Source organism: Corvus hawaiiensis, chromosome Z, assembly GCF_020740725.1.
Source record: "Corvus hawaiiensis isolate bCorHaw1 chromosome Z, bCorHaw1.pri.cur, whole genome shotgun sequence".
Lineage (NCBI taxonomy): Eukaryota > Metazoa > Chordata > Aves > Passeriformes > Corvidae > Corvus > Corvus hawaiiensis.
This window is the reverse complement of record NC_063255.1, coordinates 14,313,652-14,339,699: the sequence shown is the minus strand read 5'-3', so window position 1 is coordinate 14,339,699 and position 26,048 is coordinate 14,313,652. Positions and strand designations below refer to the sequence as shown.

The window sequence follows — 26,048 nt, the reverse complement described above, 5'->3', positions numbered from 1 at the left end:
GGAAGAATCTATTCTATTCCTTGAAATTGAACAGAATCTACTTAGACTCTCTACTTTCTGATGCAGAGTTTAGGCTTTTTATTTTTTCAGCACATTTCCAGATGAAGACTTAATATATTTTGAGATACTCATACATTAAGATATTACAAGGAAGGTGTGTATGCTAAAAAGAATTTCACAATTTTTTTGCACCTAGCTGAACTAAATGCTGAAATCAATAAAATTCTGATTATTATCATTAGGGAGCACTGAGATCATCTAAAGTTGCAGACTAATATTCTTCTAACATACCAGAATTTTTCACAATCATTTTAGCAAGAGAGAACCTTTAAAAATGTGACTGATATTGTGTTTATTATGAAAATTTCTGTTTATTGCTACAAAAACTACAGTGGCAGGACTTCTAAATGGGGTATGTATAAAGAACTAAAGACTTCAACTGCAAGTGTGATTTGCTCTCCTAAAACAACTTGTTACTTTGAGCCACTTTTAAAAAAATCCATAGATTAGTTCAGCATCCAGAAACACCTTTCATTTTTTAAGATTTGTGCGGCTCACCTATGTATTAAGTATGTAGAAAAACATCTGTTTATCTATTGCCCTGGTTTCCAAGAACATAATGATTTTTTTTATTCTATGAACTGTCACTTCAAACACTGGGAAAAAACTTAAAAGGACTTGTTGTAATATTAAATCTTACCATCTTTCCCTGCCACCACCATCTCCTTCTCAAATATACAGGAGGGGAATAAATGTTTTGTAGAACTCTGTAAAAACACTAGTAAGAGCCTACCAAATCTGCTTTGTGAAAGTAAGCTGCCCTTCAGACATTTTAAGTCACTCTTGTGTTTTCAGCTCAAAATATTAAATTCCTTCTTATGAAAGGAGTACTTAAACACTGATTGCTGTGTCTCTTCACTTCCAGATGTGGTAAATACACAAAAGGTTTATAGGATGTAGAGTCTTTAACTGATAGGCAATTAAATAGTATCTTGAATTTATGACAGTGAAGGAAGAAGGTTCTTTTGATCTGTTTTTCATTTTCTCAAAAACCCACTTAGGATCAACTATTGAACTTGAATGTTATTCCAACTATATAACTTCAAATGAGTTGTTCAGGATCTTTAGTCTAAGGATCACCTCCGCTCCACAATAAAACATGAATTTAAAAATTCATCTGCCCTTCAAAACTGCAGACATATATCTTGGTTTACTATTCACTTAATTTTTATACCTAAAAAGAAGTTATATATATATGTCCTATATATTCACTATAACTGTCACGTAAAATGTAAACACATACACACACTGTGAGCATTCAAAGGAACTAGAAGATTAGCTAAATTTAATCCTCTATTAAACACCAGAATAAATTAAATTCAATGTACTTCACGTCCATTTTCAGGAAAAAAACAACAGGAAAAACAGACTCGGAGTTATTCCAACACCTTCACAGAAGTGTACATTCCTAAAATAGGTATGCAATTTTTATTAGCTAGTAGCACACATCCACATTTGTTTGTTAATAATCTCTGATATACTTGCTTTATTCTTTTAGTTTTTTTCTTATTCACCACAACTTAGGCACTGAAGAAGGTCTTTATGAGAGATTTATGGAATGAGCAATGTAAGATTCAAATGTGCGCTTTAAGGTGTCACTCCAACATGAGCCAATTGCAAAGATGTTCCTGACTGTATTTAGCAAATTAAGTAACATGATGTCACAAAATGCAATGTAATATATGCTACCAATTACTTTTTAACAGTCTGGCCACAATTTAAATGAACAAAAATGACAAATATACAAAGAGTGGTGGCACTGTGTCTATACAAGATCAGTAGTGATAGATCTATCCAGACAGATAGGACACAGGTATGCATACTGTTTACACAATCATGGGTCCTCAAGTTCCGCTAGAACACTGCTCCTGGTCTTAAAAATCGGAGTAGAACACTTTTTTAAAACGGTACCTGTCCCTGAAAGTAGCTTCTCGACTTTTTCTCAGACACATTAATCATAACATTACTTCAATTGGATTAAGTCCCCTGTATTTTCCGGTGCTCCATCTCTCCCTGATCCAACCAGCCTGCCTTAGGTTGGTTTCCAACCCATGTTAGAAGGGATTCTGTGCTCCCACAGTAACAGCAAAGCCTTGGGGAGCGAGGCCTGTGTTCCCCGAAGCTGAGGCAGGAGACGGGCCTGGGGGCGGCACACGGTGACTCGCCGGTGCTGCTGACTGACTGCAAGTGGCCATTTTAATCTAAGGGCCCGGGGACCCCATGCTGTGGCTGATCATCCCCCTCCTTCTTCGCGGTGCCCAGCCCCACCTCCCACCCCCAGGCATACACGGAGATAAGAACGCACGCCCGCGGGCGCGGCAGGAGGGTCCGGGCACAATCCACGGCAGGGAGCAAGGGGCGGGAGTTGTCCGGGGTCCCGGCCGGGGAGAGGGGCCCTGGGGGGGCACGGGGGGGTCGCGGCGGTGCTTACCTGTACTGGGCAGCAGCCCCGCTGTGGGTGAATCCAAAGTAGTTGCCGGTGGCCATTTTGGCATCTTCCCCCAGCCGGCTGGGCACTGCGGCGGCGGCGACCGAGGGGCGGCGGCGGCCGGGGCCATGACAGGAGGCCCGGCGGGAGGAGGCGGTGGGGAAAGAACGGGACACACAGAGGGACAAGGGAGAGAGAGCGCGGGAGCGCCGGGTCAGACTCGGCGCCTCAGGAACGACCCCCGCCCGCCGCCCTCTCCCCAAGCACGGACACGCCGAGCACCGCTACTCACCATAGGTGAACGAAACTACCGGGCATATGGGAATCATGAGTCCGGCCTGGCAGCGACGGCGGCGGGTGAACTCTCAACTCTCCCCCCCCTCCCTCCTCCTCCCGCTCGCTCCCTTCCCCCACCCACCCACCGACGGCGACAACGGCGAAGTGCGGCCGGGCCGGCTCCGCCTGCGCAGGCGCGGGATGTGCGCGGAGGCCGCTAGGAGATGTAGTCCGGCCGTGGCACGGCTCCCGCCCGATGAACTGGGAGCCGCATCCGCCGCGGGGATCCGCGTGCGCAGGCGCGGGATGTGCGCGGGGGCCGCTGAGAGCTGTAGTCCCGCTCGCCGGCCCATGGGGAGCCGCGCTCGGGGCAGCCTATAGAATATACATACACAAACAGACGTACATATGTATATATGACATGTAGAATCCCGCCGTAGCTCCTATGTGGTTATTGCACGTGCGACAGTGGTGCAGCCTCACCCACACAGGGCCATTCATGTGACTTTTCCAGAAGCCAGCAGTCCGTCAGATCACTCCTGTAGAGCGCTGGGCAGCACACTGCGGCCAGTGCAGTGACCTCCCGACCAAAGGCATTGAATGAGCGTCCGTTCCCCATGGCTCTGCCCCGCCTTCCGGCAAATCCTTCCCTCTGAGCATCAGATGTCCCCCAAAACTCTGAACAAAGCAAAACTTAAATGCTTAAATACTTCAATCCCATTTATGTATTTTGTCTGTGCTACAGTGTGCATTATTCCTAAACTAATGAAGGCTTATAAAACACTTCTGGATTAAGTAAAAAGTATCATTTCGGAAGTATTTGTTTACTGTAAGCCAAGCCTATTCAAAACACACCTGCTTGGGATGTCCTCCTGCAGTCCTCACAAAGGCAGAGGGTTCCCATATCCCACAGTAGCTGGGATCATAGGCAGTAAGACTGCAAAGATATTATTGTTCATAAAATGAGAAGAGGAAAGTACTCTCTCATCTAAAACATTATTGCAGCTGCATATGAAGCACAACTACTTCCGATGCCAAACATCCTTGCCAATTCATTGAACTAATTAGTTTGTCAATATTACTAATTTTGCATAGGAACTGAATATTACTGTACCTCCTGTTCATTCTTATCCTAATCAAGCACAACAGTAAAAGGAATCTGCTAGGTTCTACCCAAAGTGCTTTTCTGGGAAAGAAAGTGGCTACTGGGTCAAGATATTTAATTGCTAGAGATTAGAAAAGAAAAGCCTTACTCCAAAGTTCTATGTGACAGTACTTGAGGACTCGACAGAAACCTTCTGTAGAAAAACTTAGAGGATACAGCCTCTGCCATGAAAACCTCAATTGACTCAGGATATGCAAATTATACAAGAGATATATAATTGATATAGATATTTACAGCCTTATTTTTAATGAAAATTGTTCATAATTAGGCCACTGGATCCTGATGTTTGGACAAGAAGACAACAGAAGGGGTTTTTGTTCCACTGTCTTTCAAATTTTTTCAGTTATAAGTCTTCCAATATACTGATAAATAGACAATATTCAGTACACATTCCATTAAAAATATAAGCATCTATATACACACAGATGTTCACACACCTTTTATCACTGCATCACTAAAGCTACGTTTGCAAAGTAGGTAGGCCTGCCATTGCTATTCGTTTATGAGGTAAACTTCATAGAATGACAGAATCAGATTGGCTGGGGTTGGAAGGGACTTTAAAGATCACCAAATTCCAACTCCCATTCCTGCCATGGACAGGGACACTTATCACTAGTCCAGGCTTCTCAGAGCCCCATCCAGACTGGCCTTGAGAGCTTGCAGGGATGGGCCATCCACAGCTTCTCTGGGCAACCTGTGCCAGTGTCTCACCACCCTCACAGTACAGACTTTCTTCCTAGTATCTCATCTAAACACACTCTCTTTCTGTTTGGATCCATTGCCCCTTGTCCTGTCACCCCAGGCTCTTGTAAATAGTCTCTCTCCATCGTTCCTGTAGGCTCCCTTGGGGTACTGGAAGGCCCCAATTAGGTCATCCCAAAGCCTTCTCTTCTCCATGCTGAACAAACCCAATTCTCTCATCCTTTCCTCACAGGAGCAGTGCTCCATCCCTCTGATCAACTCAGCGATCCTCCTGTGGACTTTTTCTGTGGATATGTATCTATATTATGCTACTATTGATACGTATTATATTATAATATTCCAAATAAACTTGGAATATTTACCCTCTTTTCAACTTTGTCTCCATAAAAAAACCCAAAAACTCCCCCAAGGCTTTCTTACTCACAACTGAGATTTTTGACTTCGGTTTCATAACTTTTCTTCACCCAAGTAATTTCTATATTCAAATACTACACCCTTTATGTTGTGATTTCAACCCTGCATATTTCTGAGCAAAAGCTCCCATCTGGCAGCTCAAGTCAGCTGCAATTTCACTAGAAGTTTCAGATTACTTTCTTGTGTGAATTTTGCATTTTGAGTTTTCAGTGCATATATCACTTTAAAAAGACTACAACATAATTTATGAGAAGTCATACTTTCTAAATGTGACCAAAAAAAATGAAAATCAAGGTTTCCTTTCTCCTTGGGGGGGGGGGGTGGGGGGGGGTGGGAACCACTAATATTATACAAGTCTTTCCCTCAGCAGTTTCCTAATAAGAATCTGATGCTTCCTGGTGACTTTGTGCACCATTACATAACATCTATTTATGCTACTACTAGCTTGCAGGATCAGATTCATGGTCTATACTTAAAAAACCTCAGTGGGTTATAAAACAAGATTCTATCTTCTTAAGACATATATCAGATTGCTTCAAAATGAAACAGTAATAAATTCAGATTAGATCCTTAAGGATATTTTGACCTTTACTGATTTCTCTATGTTTAACTGGAAAGAAAATACATGGAATGGTAAAGCGCAAGTCGTGGCAGAGGGAGAAAGACAGAAAAGCTTTAATGAAACACAGAAAAGGTATTTTTTGAACAGGAAAAATAAACTCCTCTGTCCCTGATCCTATTAAGATTACAGAAGAACAGCCAAGAAGTTCCAGAATGAAAACGTATGCTGGAACACAAATCTTTAATTTGGAATTAAATACAACAGATACTCTATTTGTGCAAAGTTCAAAGAGCCTAAAAATATCACAGACAAAAATGGCAAGCAAGCTAGCATTCAGAAAAACACATTTTTGACCTTAATTTCAACTGTATGAGAAGAGATCACCAAAATATGGTGAGAAGAAGAAAGTACCGTAATAACATGAAAGTGTCATCAGTCCTACTGTTTTACTTTAATGTCCCAAGATGCATGGCATAATGTCTCTGCTGCTGCCACAGGACTGCAAAACTGTGATTGAAACATAATGGGGAAAACGGAATGTTTTTAAATCTCAAGATTTGCTAAGTAAGATTAGGTAAGATTTCTTGGAGGCAACCTTCCAGTTTACGTAAAAGCAGGCTCTCAGCCAGCCTTTGCGTGCCCACCAGAGGGCAGGGCCACGCAGCAGAAGGTTAAAGCTTTCCAACACAGCACAGACCATGTTAACAAAAGCTGCTCTTTTATTTCCTGAAAAGGTAATTTAATACTTAGTGCTCTCTTTGTAAGTGCTCTAGATAGAAAAAGATTTACAATCAGCATATGGAGTCCAGTTCTATCTTCTCAGCTGGAAATTATTTCAGATAGCTAGAGAGACAAGACATTCACCAGCTTATGAACCTTCTTATTTTAAAGTGATATTACATTTTTTAAGCAGTAAAGACAAAGACCCCACATTTTCGAACTATTAAAGCAAAAAAGTGTTACTTTTAGCAACAGGGTTTAAACACTGTACAGCGACCATAACAACAGACATATTAAAAAATATAAAAGTAATTTATTAAACCACAGATGGAAGTTATTACGGTTTAGGTTACTAAATTGCAACATAAAAAAAACCACTTCCCAAACATAATAGAAAGTTATGCAAATATTCATGCAAACTCAAATTACATGATACACATGAGAAACAAACCAGTTCCAGTCCCACAAGCAAAACCCTATGTGGTAGCATCCCTTACTCTTTCTTTTCTGACACTTTAATAAAACGACTGTCAATAATATAAGCTAACTTCCCCTTTCACTGCAGATTTCTTCTTCCACCTTTTAAACTAGTAAGCACAGAACACAAAGCTTTAAAAGCTGTCCTACTTAGGTTTGCCCCAAAATACTTTTCCTACTAGATCTATTATTTCTAACCAGAGAAGTCATCCTTTGCAGTTAGTAATTGCTATGTAATCAGAAGCACGAGCATGTATTTTTCAGCATTCCCATTCAAATCTGCATGCTAAAATCTGTTACTGAAGAAAAAAGTAATGCTTCAATATTCTTCTCTGCCAAAGACATGTGGGATATGAAATGAGGCAATCAGGCAGTAACTAGAAGAATTTAAGCCCTTTTAAGGCAGCTACAGAAGGAAAGTGTCTGATGAAGGAACAAACCCATTACAAAAGTCTATTTTAAGAGCTTAGAAAGTGAAGTATACCCCTTGGGGGGATAGATGACTCACTCAGAAGGTAACAACAGATTTACCTTGGAAGAATCATGGCTCCTTTCCCACTGTTCTAAAGCCAGCATTTTTTTCTTAGTAGCTTCTTTCTTCTTTTCTAACTAAAATAAAATAAAATAAAATAAAATAAAATAAAATAAAATAAAATAAAATACAGTGAGGGTAATTCACCAAAAGCTCTAACAGCCACTATGCTCAATAACCAGAATATTTCTCAAAGAAATGTATCATTATTAAAAAGCAGAACATGAAATCCCCAGTTGCAGCAAACCTTCCTTTATCCTCACTGACCTGTAATTTAGGAATTCAGCTGTAAAAATAAACTTGGTGCTTGCTTTGGAGGAAATGCTGCAGGTGGGAGAAATTAACCCATTAAGAGCCAGCATAAAATGTTTGTTTTAGTCAGTTTGACTTACGTCAAGGCTGAAAGACTTGATTAAAAATGCATAAAGAATTGTTGATTTTAATAAACAATTCCTTGATGATTTGATTAAAACCTGAGCACTCTTTGTGTACCAAGTGTTGAACTGTAAAAAAGCAAAGCATACAGGGATTACAAACACCTAAACTATCATTATACTTCTAATATGAAAAGTTAGTGAAAATTAGTTGGAAAGAGTAACTATGTTTTCTTACAGATTAATATTACATATTTGGAAGTGATCTTGTGTGGAATAGTTTTTTTTGTTGTTGTTGTTGGAGTTAAGCATTAAGTATTACAATACCATCTGTTCATCTTCCACAATTACGTGGCTTGACAAGCCTGGTGTTTGTGCAGTGGTGATAATTACTCTATTGCCTGCATATACTGTGCTTTGATTCTTGTATAAACAACCATATTTTTATCTTCCAAAGATCAGACATGTAGTAAGAATTGTATATTTTTCTATTTTTCTTTTCATTCTGCAACCTACATGACACTGTGAAACTGCAAGTTACCAAGGATTATTTAGATGAGTACACTTCCTATTTCTGGTATTTCCTTCCTGTTTTCCTGCTATTAAAGTGAAGAAGTGAAAGCCACTTCTCACACCAAAAGCCAGTTTACTTCATGATGGGGGCTCCAAGGACCTCATGGATCCCCTCTAAAAACCTCTTTGCCCACCTCTTTTAAGTACTTTTTCAGAAACACTGCTTAGGACGTGCAGCTACTCTTGCTGAATTTGGGGGATTATTCCCTCTTGAATCATGATGTTTGCCCTTCTGGCCCATATTAACAAAGAGAGCTCTTTGCAATTTAAAAAAGCCAAAGACTTTTTATTTTAAACACTTTATTAATAGGTGCTTGTTATTTAAACTATGGAGGCTGATCAGCCACTACCTCACTCTGCCTGCACCAATTTTATCTGGAAGCTAGGATTGGGATTACAGTCCACTTCCTATTTCTTATAGTTTGCTTGCACTTTTTACAAAAAGTTTGCATTCACATGGTAGCAAAAGCATAAGTCTAGCGTTAGTAGGAAAGAGAAAAGTACTAAACTGGTACTGGGTGTCTGAAGAACTGTCACTGCTCAGAACACAGCTACATGACCCATTGCCATGAACTGTGACCAGCAAATAGGAACAAGCCGTGTTAGTTTTGTGTGAATTATGACTGTATTTTAATGTAACTCCTATCATCAACTGAAAGGCTGAAATAGGTAGCACAGAAGACAAAACATGAAGCCACCTTGTGCTCTGACAGCATGCCTGGCCTGCTGCAGTCTGCAAAGGCTGCTAAAAGTTGCCTCTTACAAAACTGGGGGCAGAGGGCCCTTTCCTCGTCTCCCTTCCATTTTGCTGTGTCTTAGAAGCAGAACTCGTTTAGGCGAACTAAACCTTTTCAAGTCCTCTTCAGCAGGGTGCTCGGGATGCATGACCCTATGAACACGCTACAGAAAAAAGCAACACTGACAGTATGTTTTCAAGCTCTTTATTTGCTTGCACAGTTTTTAAAAAGACAGTGTTTAAAAGAGGTGCTGAGACTGCTTTAACCTTCCATCTGCGGTGCTTCAGCCCCGAGGTGCCTGCCCGGACGGGTGCTCTGATGGTCCCCAGCTGCAAAGCCCCGCGGTAAGAGAAGGAAACCCGGGTCACCGGTGGCGGAAGGGGGATCTGGTGCCAGAAGGGGAACCATCAGAAGGGGCTCCCGAGCGGCGCCCCAGGTGTGGCGGGGCCGCGGTTTCGCAGCAGCCACCCCCCGCCTCACGCCGCTGCCCGGGCGGCTCCAAGCGGCATCGAGGAACCGCTGCAGCGTGTGAAAAAACCCTCCTATTTATGAATTATTGTAGGGGCTTTTTTCAGCCTGAAGAAGACTAAGGGGAGACTTCAGAGAACCACAGAATCAATTTGTAAAAGACCTCTGAGAGCACCGAGTTCAACTTACTCAACACCACCACGTCAAGCACCAAGTGCCACGTCCAGTCTTTCCTTCAACACCTCCAGGGACAGTGACTCCACCACCCCCCTGGGCAGCCCATTCCAATGTCTAATCCTTTCTGTGAAGAAGTTTTTCCTAATGTCCATCGCAGTCTACAGCTTCCTCGCGAGAGGAAGCAGAGGGACAGGTACCACCGATCTCTTCACTCTCGTGGCCAATGACGGGGAGATTTAAGCTGGATATCAGGAAAAGGTTTTTCACTCAGAAGGTGGTTGGGCACTAGAACAGGCTCCCCAGGGAGGTGGTCACAGCACCAAGAAGCGTTAGGACAACGCTGTCAAGACACATAGTGTTACTCTTGGGGTGTGCTGTGCAGGGCCAGGAGTTCGATTCGATGTTCCCTGTGGGTCTCTGCCAACTTGGGATTTGCTGCGATCCTGTAAAATCTCCTTTCCAGCACTATGATCCCTCCCCCGCCCCTCACAGGAGGCGGGAACGGGCGACGAAAGGGACAAAGCGCCGCGTCCCCTTTAAAGCTGCCCCCCGCCCCCCCCCCCCCCCCCCCCACGTGAGCGGCCCGGGGCGGGCGTTCCGAGCCGCGTCAGTTCCGTCTGTGTCGCGGTGCAGAGGAGCCACGCGCGGAGCAGGACGTGAGTGCCGGGTCCCCCCGCGCGCCCCTGCCACGCCGCCATCTTCTCCGGCGTGCCCCCTCCCACGGCCCCCGCCGCCACCGCCGCGGCACCTCCCGGCCCGATCGGGACAGCCGCGCCGAGGCGGCTTCCTCGACAGCCCGGGCGGCGCCGAGGCGAGGCTTCCTCTTGTTCTTCGAGTGCCCGCGGTGCCCAGCGGGAGAGATACCCCGCTGTGGGGCGGAGGAGCGAGCCGCCGCTGCCGAGGGGGAGCTGCCATGTTGGGGGGCACAGAGCTTGATTGAGGGAGAAGATGGCGCCCGGCCGCGCTCCCCCCCCGCGCCGGGAGCAGACCCGGCCCGCCGGCGACCCCTGGGCCGCTGGTTACCTTGCTGTCCTTTTCCTCCGCCCTGCCACCGGTAACCCGCATTCCCTTCGCCGCCGCCTTGCCCCGGGAAGACTTGGGCGTTCTCACCCGCCCACCCCCTCGCCCCCATCCTTGTTCGGGTCTCGAGTGTTTTTCTCGGGGGGCGACACAAGCCATGGAAAAGAGGAATAGGGGAGGAAAATGGCGGCTGGGATCCGCCTACCTGGAGTTCCGGGCTCGTCTTCCTTTCCTTACCTTCCCTCGCTTTCCCTTGGCCGGGCTCATCCCGGCCCTCTCCCCGGCGCTGCGGTGTCTCCTCACGCTCAGGCTCTCCCGGAGGGCACCCACCACCCCACATCCCTTTTTCCTCCAGTTTCCGCCCACACCTTCCTCCATATTGTCCCTTTCTCCTTCTTATGCGGACCCCGGGGTCATCCCCGCGAAACATCGTTTGGCTCGCCAACTCAGTGTCATCCGTTTGCTCATTTTCACATTATCCCATTCCAGCGCTCCTCTGCTCCATCCTAGAGCGTGGAGTGCGTGTGCTTCCTTCACACCCTGTGTCCTGTGCCGTGCTGCAGCTTCCGTCCTTGTGCTACAAGCTATTACCACAGGTTTTGCCCTACTTTAGAACCGCGTCGATCCATTAGCATTATTGGGGCTCTGGTTTGGTTGTTTTGTGTTGTTTTTTTTCATTTGCATACGTGGGGGTGTTTTTTCACTGCCCGTTTAAGAACACAGTTATTTCTTTTTTCTTTCTGAGATACTCTGTAATATTATCTTGGCCTTTCCTAGCTGAAGTTTGTATTATACACTTTCAGGGATGCTTAATTTTATTCTGAAAAAACAAATGAGCTGTGTATTTGTTACAAAGAGTTTCTAGCAGCAGGGAAGATGTGTAACCGCTATATCTAACCACATGTTTGCATACCAGGGTGATGTGCGAGGACACCTGGCAGCACGCATTCAAGGAATGCTCAATGTCTGCTTGTCTGGCAAATTAATAGACTCCAGTGACTGATGTGTTGAAACGCCAGTTAAAAATACTAATTGCAGTGCTGTAGCTCACTGTAACTGAGGTGTGTTTTGGACTGTTAGATTATAGGTGGAAGCTCGAGTGTCACGTGTGTGACAGTTGTGCAGCATGTTGCTTGCAAATCCACCTGGGTGAAATACCCATGTCAGAGTATAGATATTGTTGGGGTGTTAATGATTCATATTTGTGGATTTAACAGAAAGGATTCAGCTGGAGGGCAGTATTACATTGTATATTTTATGTTGTGAGTTTTGCTGTGTCTGGGGATATATGAAAATTGTGAGAAGTCGTTCTGCTGTAAACAGTTCAGAAGCCAAACCGCTGCATTTAATGTGCCCTAAACGTGTTTCAATGCAGCTGCAGCAAAAAAGGGGAAGATATATATATATATATATATATATATGAGGAAAAAATGCTTGATACTGCATCTACAATGTGTATTAAAGCTTAAATGAAAAGGCAAGAAAGTCTTTAGGAGGGCTTAAAGAAGATGAGCCAGTACAAACAGGTTTGAAGATTGCTTTCCAGCCAAAATGGAATGTCATTCCTTATATAGTGTTCTCATGTTATTTTTCTTTTCCCAGAATGCCTAAATCAAAGGAACTTGTATCTTCAAGCTCATCTGCCAGTGATTCAGATAGTGAAGTTGACAAAAAGGTGAACATTATATACAGTTCATTACTGTATTAACTGTTTTGTTTCAGGCTGGGGTTAAGGAAATAGGTGAGCATATGTCACAACATGCATGTCATTCCATATGATTTATCAGACACTTTAAGGAACTTTCTGTTCCACCCACCCACCTCAACAACTACAACAACAAAAACCAAACAACCCACCTTCCAAGTTTGGGTGGATTGCATAATTTTTGCCCTGAAGAAAAGTTTTCTTCTTCAGTTGCATTTTGTTTTCTTCATGCCATTCCATATGATAATTGCAAGTTCCCAGTAATTCTTTGCTGCTTTGTGGCAAGCTTCTGAAGGCTTCTGAAGAAGAATTTGGACTTACTTTCAGAACATGCCCACAGCCACACACTTCCATTTTAATATTTGGTTACTTCTCCATAACAAAAATCTGCCCTGTGTTCCTTGTGTTGCTTGCTTATCTTGTTTGCATGGATTTTTTTCTCTGCTTCTTTTTCTTTTATTTGCTGTTTTATCATCTGCTAGTTTCTCACTTAAAAGCTGAGCCAACCTGAATGTCTTTGAGTTGATAAGTTTTAAGATGACTGTTTCAAATTTATAAATTGAATGTTTCCCTTTAATTTTAATAGTTACTAAAGATAGAAGTTTGCACAGATGTGCCAATCATTATGAACAAAATCAGAAAAAACTAGTTAATTTATCTTTTTAAGAAGTGCTAGGTGGTAACAGGGACACCAGGTCTTTTCATGTAGTACAGTGCATGAAGAGGTTTGGTCTCCTATTTCTAAGTGAGTAGAAATAGTAACTTTGTAGCTTCTCTGGTTAATCTGATTTACAGGTGATACTGTCTGAATCCTTTAAAAAGTTGCATAATTTATCATGCTGTGTACAGCGACTGGATGCTTATTAAAAAAACAATTGTCTGATAGAGGTGGTTTCCAGATCCTTCATTCATTATCTTATCTACAGTTTTTTTCTTTTTTTGGAGGTGTTGCAAGCTGTTCTGTACTTTTTGGTCCGTTTAGTGGAAAAGAAGATGCCATTTCCATCAGACTTAAAGTTTTTCGTAAAACTACTGAACTGACAGTGTTACTGTGCAGAAAGAGAAGGATTTTTGAAATGTATTTTGATCTGATTAAATTCTCTTTAATGCCAAAGTATTATGGTAAACTTCACTGAGAACAGAATCAGGCTCATTTTGAAGTTTTTAAAACTCCAGTCTAAATGTACAGTGTTAGATTCCTGCCTTCACAGCAAGAAGGTGGAAAAGTGCATTGCTTGGTAGTAGTCTGTGACATATAATGTAAACTTACCTGTAGCGTACAGAGTGATTGTGGCTCATGCTTTTCTTTTTTTATTTTGCTCCAAGGCAAAGCGGAAAAAGCAAGTAACTCCAGAAAAAACTGTAAAGAAACAAAAGACTGGTGAAAGTTCAAAAGGTGCAGCTTCTTCTAAGCAAAGTGGTAACAGAGATGAGAATATGTTTCAGGTAAAATTGATGACTCATAAAACGTGGTTAAGGTAACATGTTACATCATATGCTGTATAAATTTTACGAGGTGATGTGACTTTCTTAACACTGTAGTGCTTGGCCTCCTGAATCTTTGGAAGGGGTTATGATGCTGGCATTTAGATGAGATGCTCAGAAAAGCATGGTCAGATTTCAACAGAGTAAAAGAATCTGAGTGGTACCAATTGATCTAATTCTCATGACTTTGTTCCTGGTAGCTCTGGGTAGTCATTTTGTCAGTAAATACAGCACTTACTATCAGTATACTTTAAATATTAGATCAGGTTTGTCTCTACATGGAAATGTTTTTTTAATTAGGGCTCCTGAAAAAAATGTTCTTGGAAACCAAAGTGTGGACTCTTTGTTCCTATTTAACTAGGTCAAGGGCAATTTGGCCTCCTGTATTATGACAGCATCTTGGAATAAGTTTTGTTTGTTCCTTTATGTTATGATGTAGGGTTTTATCACTGAACATCCATAAAGATAGTAACTTGTGGTATTGCCCTGTTTTTAAGATGGGATGAATGTCTGTTTTTCAGTGGAAAGATGCATTTGTGAATTCAGGGTATTGCAGTTCCCGGGGTTAGCTGAGGCAGTAGCAGTGTGTGCTGAGAGAGCTGATACACAGCTCAGAATTAGCTGTATTGGGGGTGTGGATCAAGATCTGTTACAGGTCTCTGACTAGCTGGCTGGAAAGGAGCTTAAATTCTTGAGGCTTTGATTCTCAAGTTTGTAAAAAGGTGTGGGAAAGGTGCCTAATGAGATGACCCAAGCACAGAGTAATGTAAATGAAATGGTTCTCGGCTGTAGCTGTGTGAAGTAATACAGGGGAAGAAAAGTCTCTTCTAGAGAGAAGACCTGCTTAACTGATACTGTGATACAGGGCAGTTATTTTTAATGTCTCAATTCTTACTTCTCCTCCTATGTTCAGGAGGGAGAGCTTCACTTGAATGCTATGTTTGGACTTCTGTATTGAAGGAAGTTTATAGTATTTTTAGTTCTGCTTGGGCATGCTTTGAACCTTGTAGGAAAAATGAAATAGTGAATTCTACAACTTACAAGGTGAACTGCAGGTAGAACTCTGTAATAAAGAACTATGTATAAACTTAATGCTATGTTTGTAGTAAGTTCAGAAATTCCAGTTGCTATGGTTTTAGTAAGTTCAGAAATTCCAGTCTTGGAGAAAACTTAAAATTTTTAGTGTTCCCCTGATGCAAAAACACACCCAGACCTTTTCAAATAAAAAATGAAAGTATGCATGCTCTGGTTTCCTGAAACCTTTTCGACCTAAGATAATAAAAAGTTACTAAAAACAGACAGTAGAGGACTTCTATTACTCAGATAAGAACAGGGTTCTTCTGGTGTTGAGTAGAATACAGATCTTTGAATATCACCTTGACCTAAAATATCAGCGTTACCCAGTCTGTGCCTGTCTTTTAAGTAATCGACAATAAAATATTTTTTAGATTATTCATTGTTATGTATAGCATTGTCTGTTTTTGTACTCTACGTAACTTCTGTGCAGTAACTAACATGCAGATGTTTAAGTATAGAAATAAAACTACAGTAGGTCTGAGGATACTCCTGGTTCCTGCCCCCCTACCCAGGGCTCATTAATTTTTTAGATACAGTTTTGTTTGTTCTAGGCTTCTTAGTGATACTAGAAACGCCTTTCTGGAGACCTTCTCTCCCATGGCAGTAAAATGATCTCTGATGTGAAAGTGGCTTTGCAGTATAACTTTACAAGTGTGGCTTCAGCTGATGGAAATCAGGTTGTAAAGCCTTCATAGGATAGTCACAAGTTCTATGGTGTCCATATTGTGTGTGGGAGTGGCTGCAAATGATGTGAAACCAAGAGTCTTCTTGTTCTACACCCTCAGGCTGTGTTCTTGAAGCATACAGATTCCCTTAATATAGAGCTGATTGTGTCTGTTGTATTAAGAAGATTCAGCGTTTTCCTAAATATGTACATTTTATATTTTTGTTTGAGTTGGTTGGTGTAATGGTTTTTTGGCAACTACTTACAAAGAATAGTGCTAATGTAAGTAGAAGAGAATTCATTCAATATAAGAGACAAGGTTTATATGTTTACATGTCTTGGCCTTACTAGGTTTTATAGGGAACCAACCTAGTGTACCCTGTGGCTTGATAACAGATCTGTGTGCTGTTAGGATGCTGAAATTTATGTTACTCCCATATGTGATGTATTACTCGAGGCCCTAAGGACAGGCATTATTTGTGTTCATGTGGAAGGGTTTAGCCTTGATGCATTAGATTCCTGTCTCTGGCTTCAAGCCAACCTGAGCTCTGCACCATGTGCTTTGGTTAGTTTGACTAATGGTATCATCTACCTGTGCCTGATTTGGATAAGGTTTGTCAGGATGCATTAATGACTACCCAGAGCAGAACCACACTGCATGATCATGCATTTAACTGAAATTGTTACTTCAGAAGTTATCTCCGTATTCTGTCCACCTTGCAAGCCCTTATTTTTTTTGAGTTTTGACCATATTTGGTATGTAGCTTGTGAGAAATAAGTTTGTTGATTTTTCCAGTGTAATTTATCAGTGTCTTTATCATAGGCTCGTGAAAGAAGGTCAGCATAAATTTATGATGCTCTGAAACTGTGATTGGTTTAGCACACTAATTATGAAACTTAGGTGGTCACCAATGCATTTTGCAATTTGCTTTGTTGCAGATCTCACTATTTACAGGAGTCTTGTGCTCCTTCGAATGCTTTACATATGGTTATTGGCTAGGGAAGAGAGAGGGTTTGTTGCTGTTTACGCTTGCACTGTGTGTTTAATCCAGAAAAACTGGATTTAGGAAAAAGGATGAAGAAGGTGCTTGCTGAAGCTCACAGGAAATCAGTTGCATATCTATAAATGAACAGAGACACAGTTGAGTGCTTTTTATTCTAAGAAACAGAAACCTGGAAATAATGTTTTTAATGTCTTCTGATTTATGTAAGTCAATTGCGTAGTATAATGTAAGGATGTATAGTATTTAATAAAAAGTGTATGAACTTCTCTGTGAAGGCTGAATTGCACTAAGTACTCTTATAAATTGTCATGACTTGTGGTTTAATCCCAGCCAGCAGCCAAGCCCCAGGCAGCCACTCACTCACACCCCCACCAGTGGGATCGGGGAGAGAACTGGAAGGGTAAAAGCTGGAAAACTCGAGGGTTGAGATAAAGGCAGTTTATTAGGGAAAGCAAGAGCTGCACATGCAAGCAAAGCAAAATAAGGAGTTAATTCCCCATTTCCCATGGGCAGGCAGGAGTTCAGCCATCTCCAGGAGAGCAGGGCCCATCACATGTAACAGTGACTTGGTAAGACAAATGTCATCATGCCAAACATGCCCCCTTTCCTCTTCTTCCCTCCACTTTGTAGACTGAACACGGTATCATACGGTCTGGAACATCCCTTTGGTCAGTTGGGGTCACCTCTCCCAGCTGTGCCTCCTCCCAATCCCCCAAGCACCCCCAGCTTCCCTGCCAGTGTGGCAGTGTGAGAAGCAGAAACGACCTTGGCTCTGTGTAAGCTCTGCTCAGCAGTAACTAAAACATCTCTGTGTTATCATCGCTGCTCAGGACAAATCCAAAACACAGCCCCATATCAGCCAATGTGAAGAAAATTGATTCTTCCCAATACAGCAACTTTTGGTATGCTGCTCTGCTTATGGAGATACAAAAATACCTTCCATCAGTGAAATTACTCTTAGGATTATCAGCAGCTTCATGAAGAAAAATTGTTCAGAAATGAACCTGTACCAGAGTTACAGGTAGCTAAATATCAAGAAACATCAATTTACTTAACTAGTTAAATCTAGATTTTTTTGGTGTGTTTTTAACTGTAGATGTTTGTTGGAACTGTACTTTAGAAGCCTATTTAAAAATTTTAGTAGTGGCAACTTTTGCATAGAGTTCAACTAAATATCTGAAATTTAATAAGAATATTAAGCTGAAATGTAGACATGATGTGAAATCTAACTTGGTTTCAGCATTTACATAGAGAAATACTTCCATCTAAGGCTTAATGATTGAATGAATGTGAACTTTACATTATTGCCCCTCACCTTACTGGAATTGAATTAAGACATAGAGTCTTTCTTACCCTTGAAATTGCATTCTAAACCCTTTTACTGTATTTGCAGCTGTGATCTGCTATATTGAATTAGATTTTATTTCTTACGACAAATCTGGAGTTACTTGGCAAGGCACTAATATTCTTCAATAGCAATGGAAAAAAAAAAGGTGCCGCAGAGTGCTACTGCTTGAAGCTTTTCCTGGAGGTGACCTTAAAAGTTACTGGAGCGTAAAGGGTAAAACTAAGAAATGTTCTTCATGTTGGCTATTTAGGATATTCTTTGCCAGGAGTGCAGATGGACTTGGGCATGGTACCACGTTTGGTCTGAAAGAGCTAAGCTGCCATAATATTATACTTCTATTTTTGAATTTTAAAATTGTTGTGTAATTTTATCAGTTAAAAATACTGTCATATAAACAGTAATGTCTTACTAATTTTAAAGGATGATTTGAACTAGGAAAAGTGCTTCAGACTTACGTTATCTAAATATGTCCTAATTGTTTTTAAATCAATTTTAGATGTCATATAGCATGTGCAGAAGAAGAAAAACTTATTTAAGCAAACAAAGTATTCATGTTTCTATCTATTTTGTGAAATAAGAGCAATACACTTAAACATCTGTGAATTATTGTAGTTGGTTGGAGAGTTCTTCAGTCTTTCTGGTCAGACTTAATGCTAATTTTTGTGCCAGAAGTGTTGGCCTCTCCTTAAATTATATCAAAATGGAACATGCAGAGATAAAGGAAGTTGAAATTGGAAGGTAGCATTTTACCAGGAAGAAGTATTTTGTTTTAAAAATGTTTACTTTAGAATCTGTTCTTTCATTATAAAATGTATCCAGGAGGTGCATACAGAATTCTAAGGATTTCTTAGAATTGCAAGAAACTGTATTTGGTTATGTTTTAATTATCTAATTTCTGGTTCTCAAATTCACCTTGTACTTGGAATTTATGTAAATAGATTTTTTTTAATCATATTTGGAAAGATCTTGAATAAGCCAAAATATGTAGTGTATTGCATAGTTGGTGGTATGATGCTTCCCCAACTTTCCCCCACTCCACTCCCCCAAAAAAGGAGGTGCCCATGTAATTCAGTTACGACACTGGTTTGAAAACTACGGCATTCCAAAATCCAAGTTCCACAATTTCATACTGTGCTATATGCTGGTAAACTTAAAAGATTAGACTGTTTTTGAACACCTGGTACAGTGATGTACCTATGAGGACTTGGGAGAGGGCATGGGACAGTTGGTGGGTAACGTTCATTTGCATCTGTATTTACTGTGTTAAAGGAAAAAAAAGGGAAGGTATCACACATGAACATCTAATTTGCTTTCTGTACATGTGGAATGGACTAAAATGTAGATTTGGGAGTAGAGCTCCCTTTCTCCTTCTTTGTTTAGAACTGTTGCAAAGAAAGGAAATACGTTTTTTCAGAAAACAGTAAATTCATTACTTGCAAGAAACAAGCATGTAAAGAATACAGGTATTTTTATTCTAGGAGGGCCACTTTTGCATTGAGCACTGCCTGCTCAGCCAGTTTTAAGTCATTACTTATTAGCCTACTGACTACTCTGAATTAAGCTTTTAATCTAGCTGTTTCTGTGGTGTCTAAAATAAGCTGCAGTGTCACATGTCAAGAGTCTAATGCTGCTGGGGAAAGTGAATGCTCTAATACATAAAATACCTAAAAGACCTTTATATGTGTTTTGACAGATTGGCAAAATGAGGTATGTCAGTGTTCGGGACTTTAAAGGGAAAGTCTTAATTGATATTAGAGAATATTGGATGGATCAAGAAGGTGAAATGAAGCCTGGCAGAAAAGGTATTGTTCTGTTTCATGTTACTTTGTATTAAAACATGGCCTGTACTTTGCAGTAGAACTTCCTATATCATGTTTTTCTCCTTTGTTGGTACGTGATATTTACTTCCTTACCGTTTATATTTTTGCAAAGAATTAGCTTTATCTGTAGATCACGGATAAAATCTTAAGTGGATTTATTGGCCTGAGTCCATTTTCCTAAACAGATGCTCAATGATTTATGGAAAGCTAGGTGTCAAGTACAAGCAAATTTGGTAGGGGAGTTATAAACATGTTTATACCATAGCCATACTTCCCCCACACCCCCATTTGATTAGTTTAACAGAATTTCCTCTATTATGGTTGGATTTATTATTTCAAACTGTAACTGAAAATATTTAATAATTTTTCTAAGATTTTAGTTTTGTTAAACCAACCGTGTCCTTCAGTTCCTATTAAATTTTAGATTAAAACAACCTAAACATTTAAAGTGACTAATTTTGAAAAAAAAAGTTTAAAAATACTTTAGTAGAGGGTGGAATATCTCAAGTGTACCAGGTTAGTAATCTGCAGCACAGCACAAGCCTCTGTACCTCTAGTTGCACAGCTGCTTCTCATGGCAGGGCTTCACTGTGAACCACTTTCAGAACTTTCACATCTCAAGATGGGGATTGCAGGACAGTTGTAGTAGTAGTGCTGTGCTTAATGTTATGTTGCTTCTCTTTGAAAAGCCTACTTTTTATCTGTTTTCATATAGCATCAGTGAAAGGTAAGTGTGAAACATTCTGCCCTGGGGATTCACAGAACCACAGAATGGTTTCACTTGGAAGGGACCTTGAAGATCACCTCATTCAACCCCCTCCCTGCTGTGGGCAGGCACACCTCCCACTAGACCAGGTTGCACAGAGACCCCATCCAGCCTGGCCTTGAACACTTCCAGGGATGGGGCATCCACAGCTTCTCTGGGCAACCTGTGCCAGTGCATCACTACACTCACAGTAAAGAATTTCTTCCTAATGCCCAATCTAAATCTACCCTCTTCAGTTTGAAGCCATTCCCCCTTGCCCTGTCACTACATGATGTTGCAAAAAGTCCTTCCCCAGTCTTATGTATTGGGAGGCTGCTGAGTTTGAAGAAATTCAATGTACAATCACCATAAGGTTTGTAACATTCTTTTGGTGTGTTCAGGAGCAACTCAGTAAACAGTCGTTTAGAAAGTTTGAGAAGCATTTTCAACATTTCTTAAATAACCACTGACAGTAGGTTTGCGTGAACAGATGCACTGGTGCTCTACAGGAAAATTGCTTGTTTTGGATTTGTTGTTGCTAATTAACAAAAAAGGTTCCTCTAAGGACTTTACCTTCTGTGTTTCAAGGTGGAATTTCAAATGGCAAGCTACAGTGGGATTTGATGGGTGGGCTAAGTGACAAAAATGGCATGATGTAGATAGAAATGTTTATCAATGCAGCAAGAGTCTGAACTTTATTGTGATAAAATTATTAATAATCTGATACAGTATGGGAGTCTAATATTTCCTTGATGCAGTCATAAGCTGCTTATCTAGCTGTCCTAAAACCAGGATAAGCAGTCAAAAATTTGTAATAAAACAAAAATAAACCGAGCAGTTTAAATTACTCTTAGTATCTCAAGCAGCAGATCTGAACTTTTTGTGGTTCATCTGGTCTGTTGTTGAGGGACATCTTCATGACATTTAATCCTCTAATAGTGGTTAGTACACCTGACCTGTTTTCAGATGAGGCCTGCCCACCAAAGACTGGTGGAAGACTGCTTAGAGAAGCTCCATGTACACTACTTGCTGCTTAGAATTGTGGTGGTGCTCTGGTAAGACACTGATACTAAAAGAAAAGAAAAGGCTATGAGCTCCAGAAGTGGAATTCAAAGTTTCAGCTGTTTACAGGTCCTGCTCCACCTTCAGGGAGAAAGCAATGAAGGAAAACTATCACTGGGAGGGGAGAGTGGGAGTAACTAGTGGAAGAGCTTGGCAGGAGAAAGTATGGGAGGTATCCCTGGGAGCCTGCTCTTTCACAGAGTGGGTGTAGAAATTGTAGGGTAAGATAGAGTAGACCAAAAGCACAAATGAAACGTGCCTGTACTCAAGCTTGAGGAAGATGAGATCACATTTAGAATTGAAGTGATGGGTTGTGGGATACTGAATGATTATTGGTTGAATATCACTAGAAACTATAGTGAACTTGAAGTAAAAAGTAACTTCAGCGCTGGTTTGTGAGCACTAGCAAGTGATACAGAGTCTCTCCAAGAGGTTACTTACAGCGTGTGTTATTTACAGTGCTTTAAGAAACAAAAGCGGGGAAAGCCTCCCAGAATTGCAGTACTTGAAAAAGGCACAGCAGACCTGTCTGCATAGGTGCAGCTTTTAGTAGCCAGTGATTTCTTGCTTGTCACCCATGGCGTTTGTACTGCCTTCTGTCAAGGCCAGAGTTATATTTCACTTCTTGTGTTTAGTCTAGTACTTGTACAATTATTTGTTACACACATTTTCTTTGCAAACTTGTCTAGAGATAACCTATAGTTAAGTTGAACTGTTGGAAGTGGGTAGTTTCATTTTGTAACTAAGATGATTGTTGAAGTATCTCAGGCATTAATATTATAACACAGACTGTGTGTATATGAAAGCAGCCTTTATAATTATTGCACAAGATCCTGCACCACAATTTTCTTTTTGTCTTAAGTGTTTATTTTTAATGCTTTTCAGGTATTTCTTTAAATCCAGAACAGTGGAACCAGCTGAAGGAACAGATTTCTGATATTGATGATGCAGTAAGAAAACTCTAAAGACAGAGCCATACAAAAACTTATATCATTTAGTGGTATTAAGCAGTCTTTTTACATTGGCTTTAGTTTTCTAAAATATTGTTTTCCAAGCTATTGTATATTTGGATTGCAAAACAATTTGTAAGATGAATACTTTTTTTATGTGCATTAAAAGTGTATTCTGAGTGAGGCTATTTGTGTATACTTTACTAAAAGGAATTGTGTTGCTTTCACCCCATGGTGTAAAATAAACAAATCAAGTAATATGTAAAGCATACTTGTTTATGGCCTTTTGATTGAAGGTGTTTGCTGATAAGGCCACCTAATAGCTTTAGTCGTTGTATTTCAGTTTAGTTTACAGTTAATACGAATTTGTTTTCTGAGGGGATTTCTTAAAATGTCTCAAGTTCACTTCTATTGCATTTTCTTTGGTATTGCCCTGCAGCTTTCTGCTTTAAGACTTCATACAAACAGTGAATACTTGGAAAAACACATTTTTGTAGATAATTTTCAATACTGTATTTGCTAATTTACCCGATTTATTTAGATGTAAGCAGTCTTGAATATATAGCGTTTTTTGCATTACTTGCATGAAGGATTATGCTAAACAGTAACACTTGAACACAAAACACATGCTCTCTCTTCCCATTTTTCTACTGCTTGCTTGACCTAGAAAATACAAGTAGCCTTTTTCGTGGACTTTAGATGTGAAGCATAACTTCTACAGTAATAGACATATACCTCAGAGTAAGACAGTATTTCAAGGCTCCAGATGTGGTTATTAGTTAGTACACTTTCCAAAGTTTGCATTAAATTCATTCTGGAACACATACTAACCAGTTATTCTATAAAAAAGGAGCGGTTTACCTGTCTGCAGGATTTTTGTTCGTTTGGAAGTATTGCTTAAACAATGATGCTTAAATTAGACTGTAACACAAGTTAAACAATCAAACAGGGTTAAAACTGCTGCAGCCAAAATGTCTGTCTGTCATATTTCTGCCCCATCCACTCTGCCTGCCCAGACCATTGAACTTGGGTTGCTTCCTGTGGCTTACATGTGCACAGCTGGCTTATCTTTGTACAGAAGGCGCTTAGCGCGCACAGGGAGCTTACCCGGTACATGGCGGACCATGACCCAGCAAGCTTGGCTGGTCAGCCCTGGTACCTCTTGGACAGAAAAGCCTCTGCCCTGTGGAAGCTCTGTTACACAAGGTGCTGCCCTAGAGGAAGGGCTTCTTGGTGACACTGAGTCACAAACAATGGAAGGAAGAAAGGAGAATGTGATGGAGAACTTGGAGATGTAAGGGGCACACCAGGGTGAAAGTTAATGGTGCCAGAACAAAGTTGGCTGGCACGTAATAACTACACTGAAGAAACTGAAGCAGAGCTGGAGGAGTTCATTTTCTGACATAATTAAGCAAAGCAAGAAGATAAAACAACTTTATGAGAAAGGACCAGTGAATGTCCAACTTAATTAGTTTGGGTGTAATTTTCCCATTTGATGATAACATAGTCTCTAAACTTTGTATAGATAAACAGGATTTACTGTTTGTTTAGTTATGGAGCATTTTAATACAGTTTATATTGCAGTCAGCATTGTAAGTGCCATATGCAGTCTTGTTTATGTGCTGCAGAGTTCATAATTCAATGCTAATAGGTATTAAAGGCTGAGGAAGAGAGACTTCATCAAATTGTGCATATTACTTAAGTATGTCACATATCTTCTTTTTAACTTAACCATTGTTGACATATTACAAATTAAGATCTGTTTTTGTACAGCTCAAGAAATTTTAAATTTGTAGGAACTGCTTGAGGATGAATAAAAGGGTGAAGAGATGTTTGTGGTAGCAGATGTGGTTTTGGGCACAACATTCCTTTTTGAATGACTCTTTAACAACATATAGGGCTATTTGGACCAAATAGAATGAATACGAAATAGCTGCTAAAATTTTACAGATAAGTGAGTGAAATAAATTGCTTCAGATCACTATAGACAGGTTCTAGATGTTTTTTATTGCAATATATATAATGTGATTTTGTTCTTTCAAGTCTGAAATTTTGCAACCATATTTAATGCATTTTACCTCAAAACTTCCAAGTGGCTACTTAAAAGTGCATGATTATATTGGAGGGAATATTGTCCTCACTTAGATTACTGTGCTAATAGGTCAGTTGTGTTCAGGAAGGTGGAAAATTTGGGGAGAGTAAGTGAAAAAGTTTAATACAGTGATTAGTTTTCATGTGGAAATTGCTGGTAGAGGTATTCAAAGAAATTAGTATTTGTTAACCATGAACTATGAGTTATTAGTAGGTATCAAAAGAGACAAGTCAGTTTCACAAATGAACTCAAAATGGGATGAGTTGATCAGGTGACTGATATACTTGTGAGATGGTAAAATGCAAGTAACCTCAACAGAAATGTGACACATTCAGTATTATTTTGAAATAAACAGCTGGTAGTGATTTGTCATGTGATCATCTGTAGGGTTTTTTTGAGAAGAAAATTCAAATCTTTTTAGAATAAAGATTATTTTCTTGCAGACAGTGTTAGCTAGGATGTGTGTAGAAGTGTCCATGGATGAAAATTGTGCATGTATGACGAGGCTGTTTAATGTGAGATAAAAGCGCTGCTCCCTCTCCCATTTAGGTGATGAAAGATACATTTGATTCTTGGTGTTTATGCAGGGCATATTAGCAATATGTTTTATAAATTAAGCCTACTGTGGAGCTTAGGGGAAAAAACACATCACAGAGCTGCCAAAGTACCGTATGTGTGTTAATCAAACTGTCATGTACCATGTTGCTCGTATGTGGAGATGTTCATCTTTAAAATAAACAGATGCAGTACTAATTTTGATATTTCTTTTAAAGAAAATAGCCCTGGTTATGTACGTATATGATCTGTTAGCAAAAAAAAAAATTGACGATTGTAATTCTGGTAACTCAAATGTCTTATTGTTAGCCATGTGGAATGTTTCATGTTTAGCTCTGGTGGCATCCAATGCAGAGAGGCCACTGGAAATATGAGCCCTTCAACTGTAATTACCTTAATGTTCAAATAAAAAATAGTTAAACGGCATATGTGTAATAACAATTTGAACACTTGGAAATAAAAAAAGTCTTCTGTTGACATAGTGTTATTTTTAATAGAAATTTAGCTAGACTATAATGTTATGGTACCTGCTGTTTCTTTCTTGCAACAGTTGTAATTTGGAAATTTGAAAACTTCATTATCTTACATTTGGTTTCTGTTGTGGGTGGGGAACTGATGGTGTAGCCCAGAGGGATAGAAATTTTTCACTAGGATAAAAAGGGCAACTATCATGTAAATACAGAAGCAATGGATACAAACACATTTTCAAGCATCAAATAGAAGGAAAGTGCCTGGTAAGTTGTTACTCTTACAAGAATGGCTGATTATCTTTTTTCAGTGGAGTTTCTCTTTGACTATAAATGTAGCCACAGATGAGGTAGAAAAACCTCACACATTTATTGTCATTGGTCAGTTA

General features: G+C 40.4%; 2 protein-coding genes and 1 long non-coding RNA gene across 6 annotated transcripts in view; 1 reads left to right on the top strand and 2 right to left on the bottom strand.

Moving 5' to 3' along the window:
* ZFR (zinc finger RNA binding protein) overlaps window positions 1–2,888 on the bottom strand; it is a 47,727-nt gene extending 44,839 nt beyond the window's left edge. For all 3 annotated transcript variants that reach the window (XM_048291256.1, XM_048291257.1, XM_048291258.1), the window contains exons 1-2: window positions 2,781–2,888; window positions 2,492–2,576 (exon numbers count right to left, since the gene is read on the bottom strand). In XM_048291256.1, the coding sequence (XP_048147213.1) occupies window positions 2,492–2,576; window positions 2,781–2,817 (122 nt within the window). In that variant the 5' untranslated portion in view covers window positions 2,818–2,888. The remainder of the gene's footprint in view (window positions 1–2,491; window positions 2,577–2,780) is intronic.
* Window positions 2,889–6,308: 3,420 nt separating this feature from the next.
* Window positions 6,309–7,484, bottom strand: LOC125319735. Its single transcript, XR_007200877.1, has 2 exons — window positions 7,336–7,484; window positions 6,309–6,450 (listed from the first exon to the last, which is right to left on the bottom strand). It is a non-coding gene; the product is annotated as an uncharacterized LOC125319735 (long non-coding RNA).
* A 2,734-nt stretch (window positions 7,485–10,218) lies between these two features.
* On the top strand, window positions 10,219–25,669 carry SUB1 (SUB1 regulator of transcription). Of its 2 annotated transcripts, none has more exons than XM_048291141.1 (5): window positions 10,219–10,321; window positions 12,288–12,360; window positions 13,717–13,836; window positions 19,662–19,770; window positions 22,481–25,669. In XM_048291141.1, exons 2-5 carry the CDS (start codon window positions 12,289–12,291, stop codon window positions 22,558–22,560), a joined length of 381 nt encoding a protein of 126 aa, XP_048147098.1. In that variant the 5' UTR covers window positions 10,219–10,321; window position 12,288; the 3' UTR covers window positions 22,561–25,669. The 2 variants fall into 2 exon arrangements, with proteins under 2 accessions (XP_048147098.1, XP_048147099.1); XM_048291142.1 differs by lacking the exon at window positions 10,219–10,321 and adding an exon at window positions 10,509–10,719.
* The last annotated feature ends 379 nt before the right edge of the window (window positions 25,670–26,048 follow it).

Bases quoted from the DNA above. Each gene is read 5' to 3' on its own strand.
- SUB1 (XM_048291141.1), top strand. From the start codon at position 12,289: ATGCCTAAATCAAAGGAACTTGTATCTTCAAGCTCATCTGCCAGTGAT. The intron at 12,361-13,716 runs GTGAACATTATA...TTTTGCTCCAAG, and splicing joins ATAGTGAAGTTGACAAAAAG to GCAAAGCGGAAAAAGCAAGT. The intron at 13,837-19,661 runs GTAAAATTGATG...GTGTTTTGACAG, and splicing joins GAGATGAGAATATGTTTCAG to ATTGGCAAAATGAGGTATGT.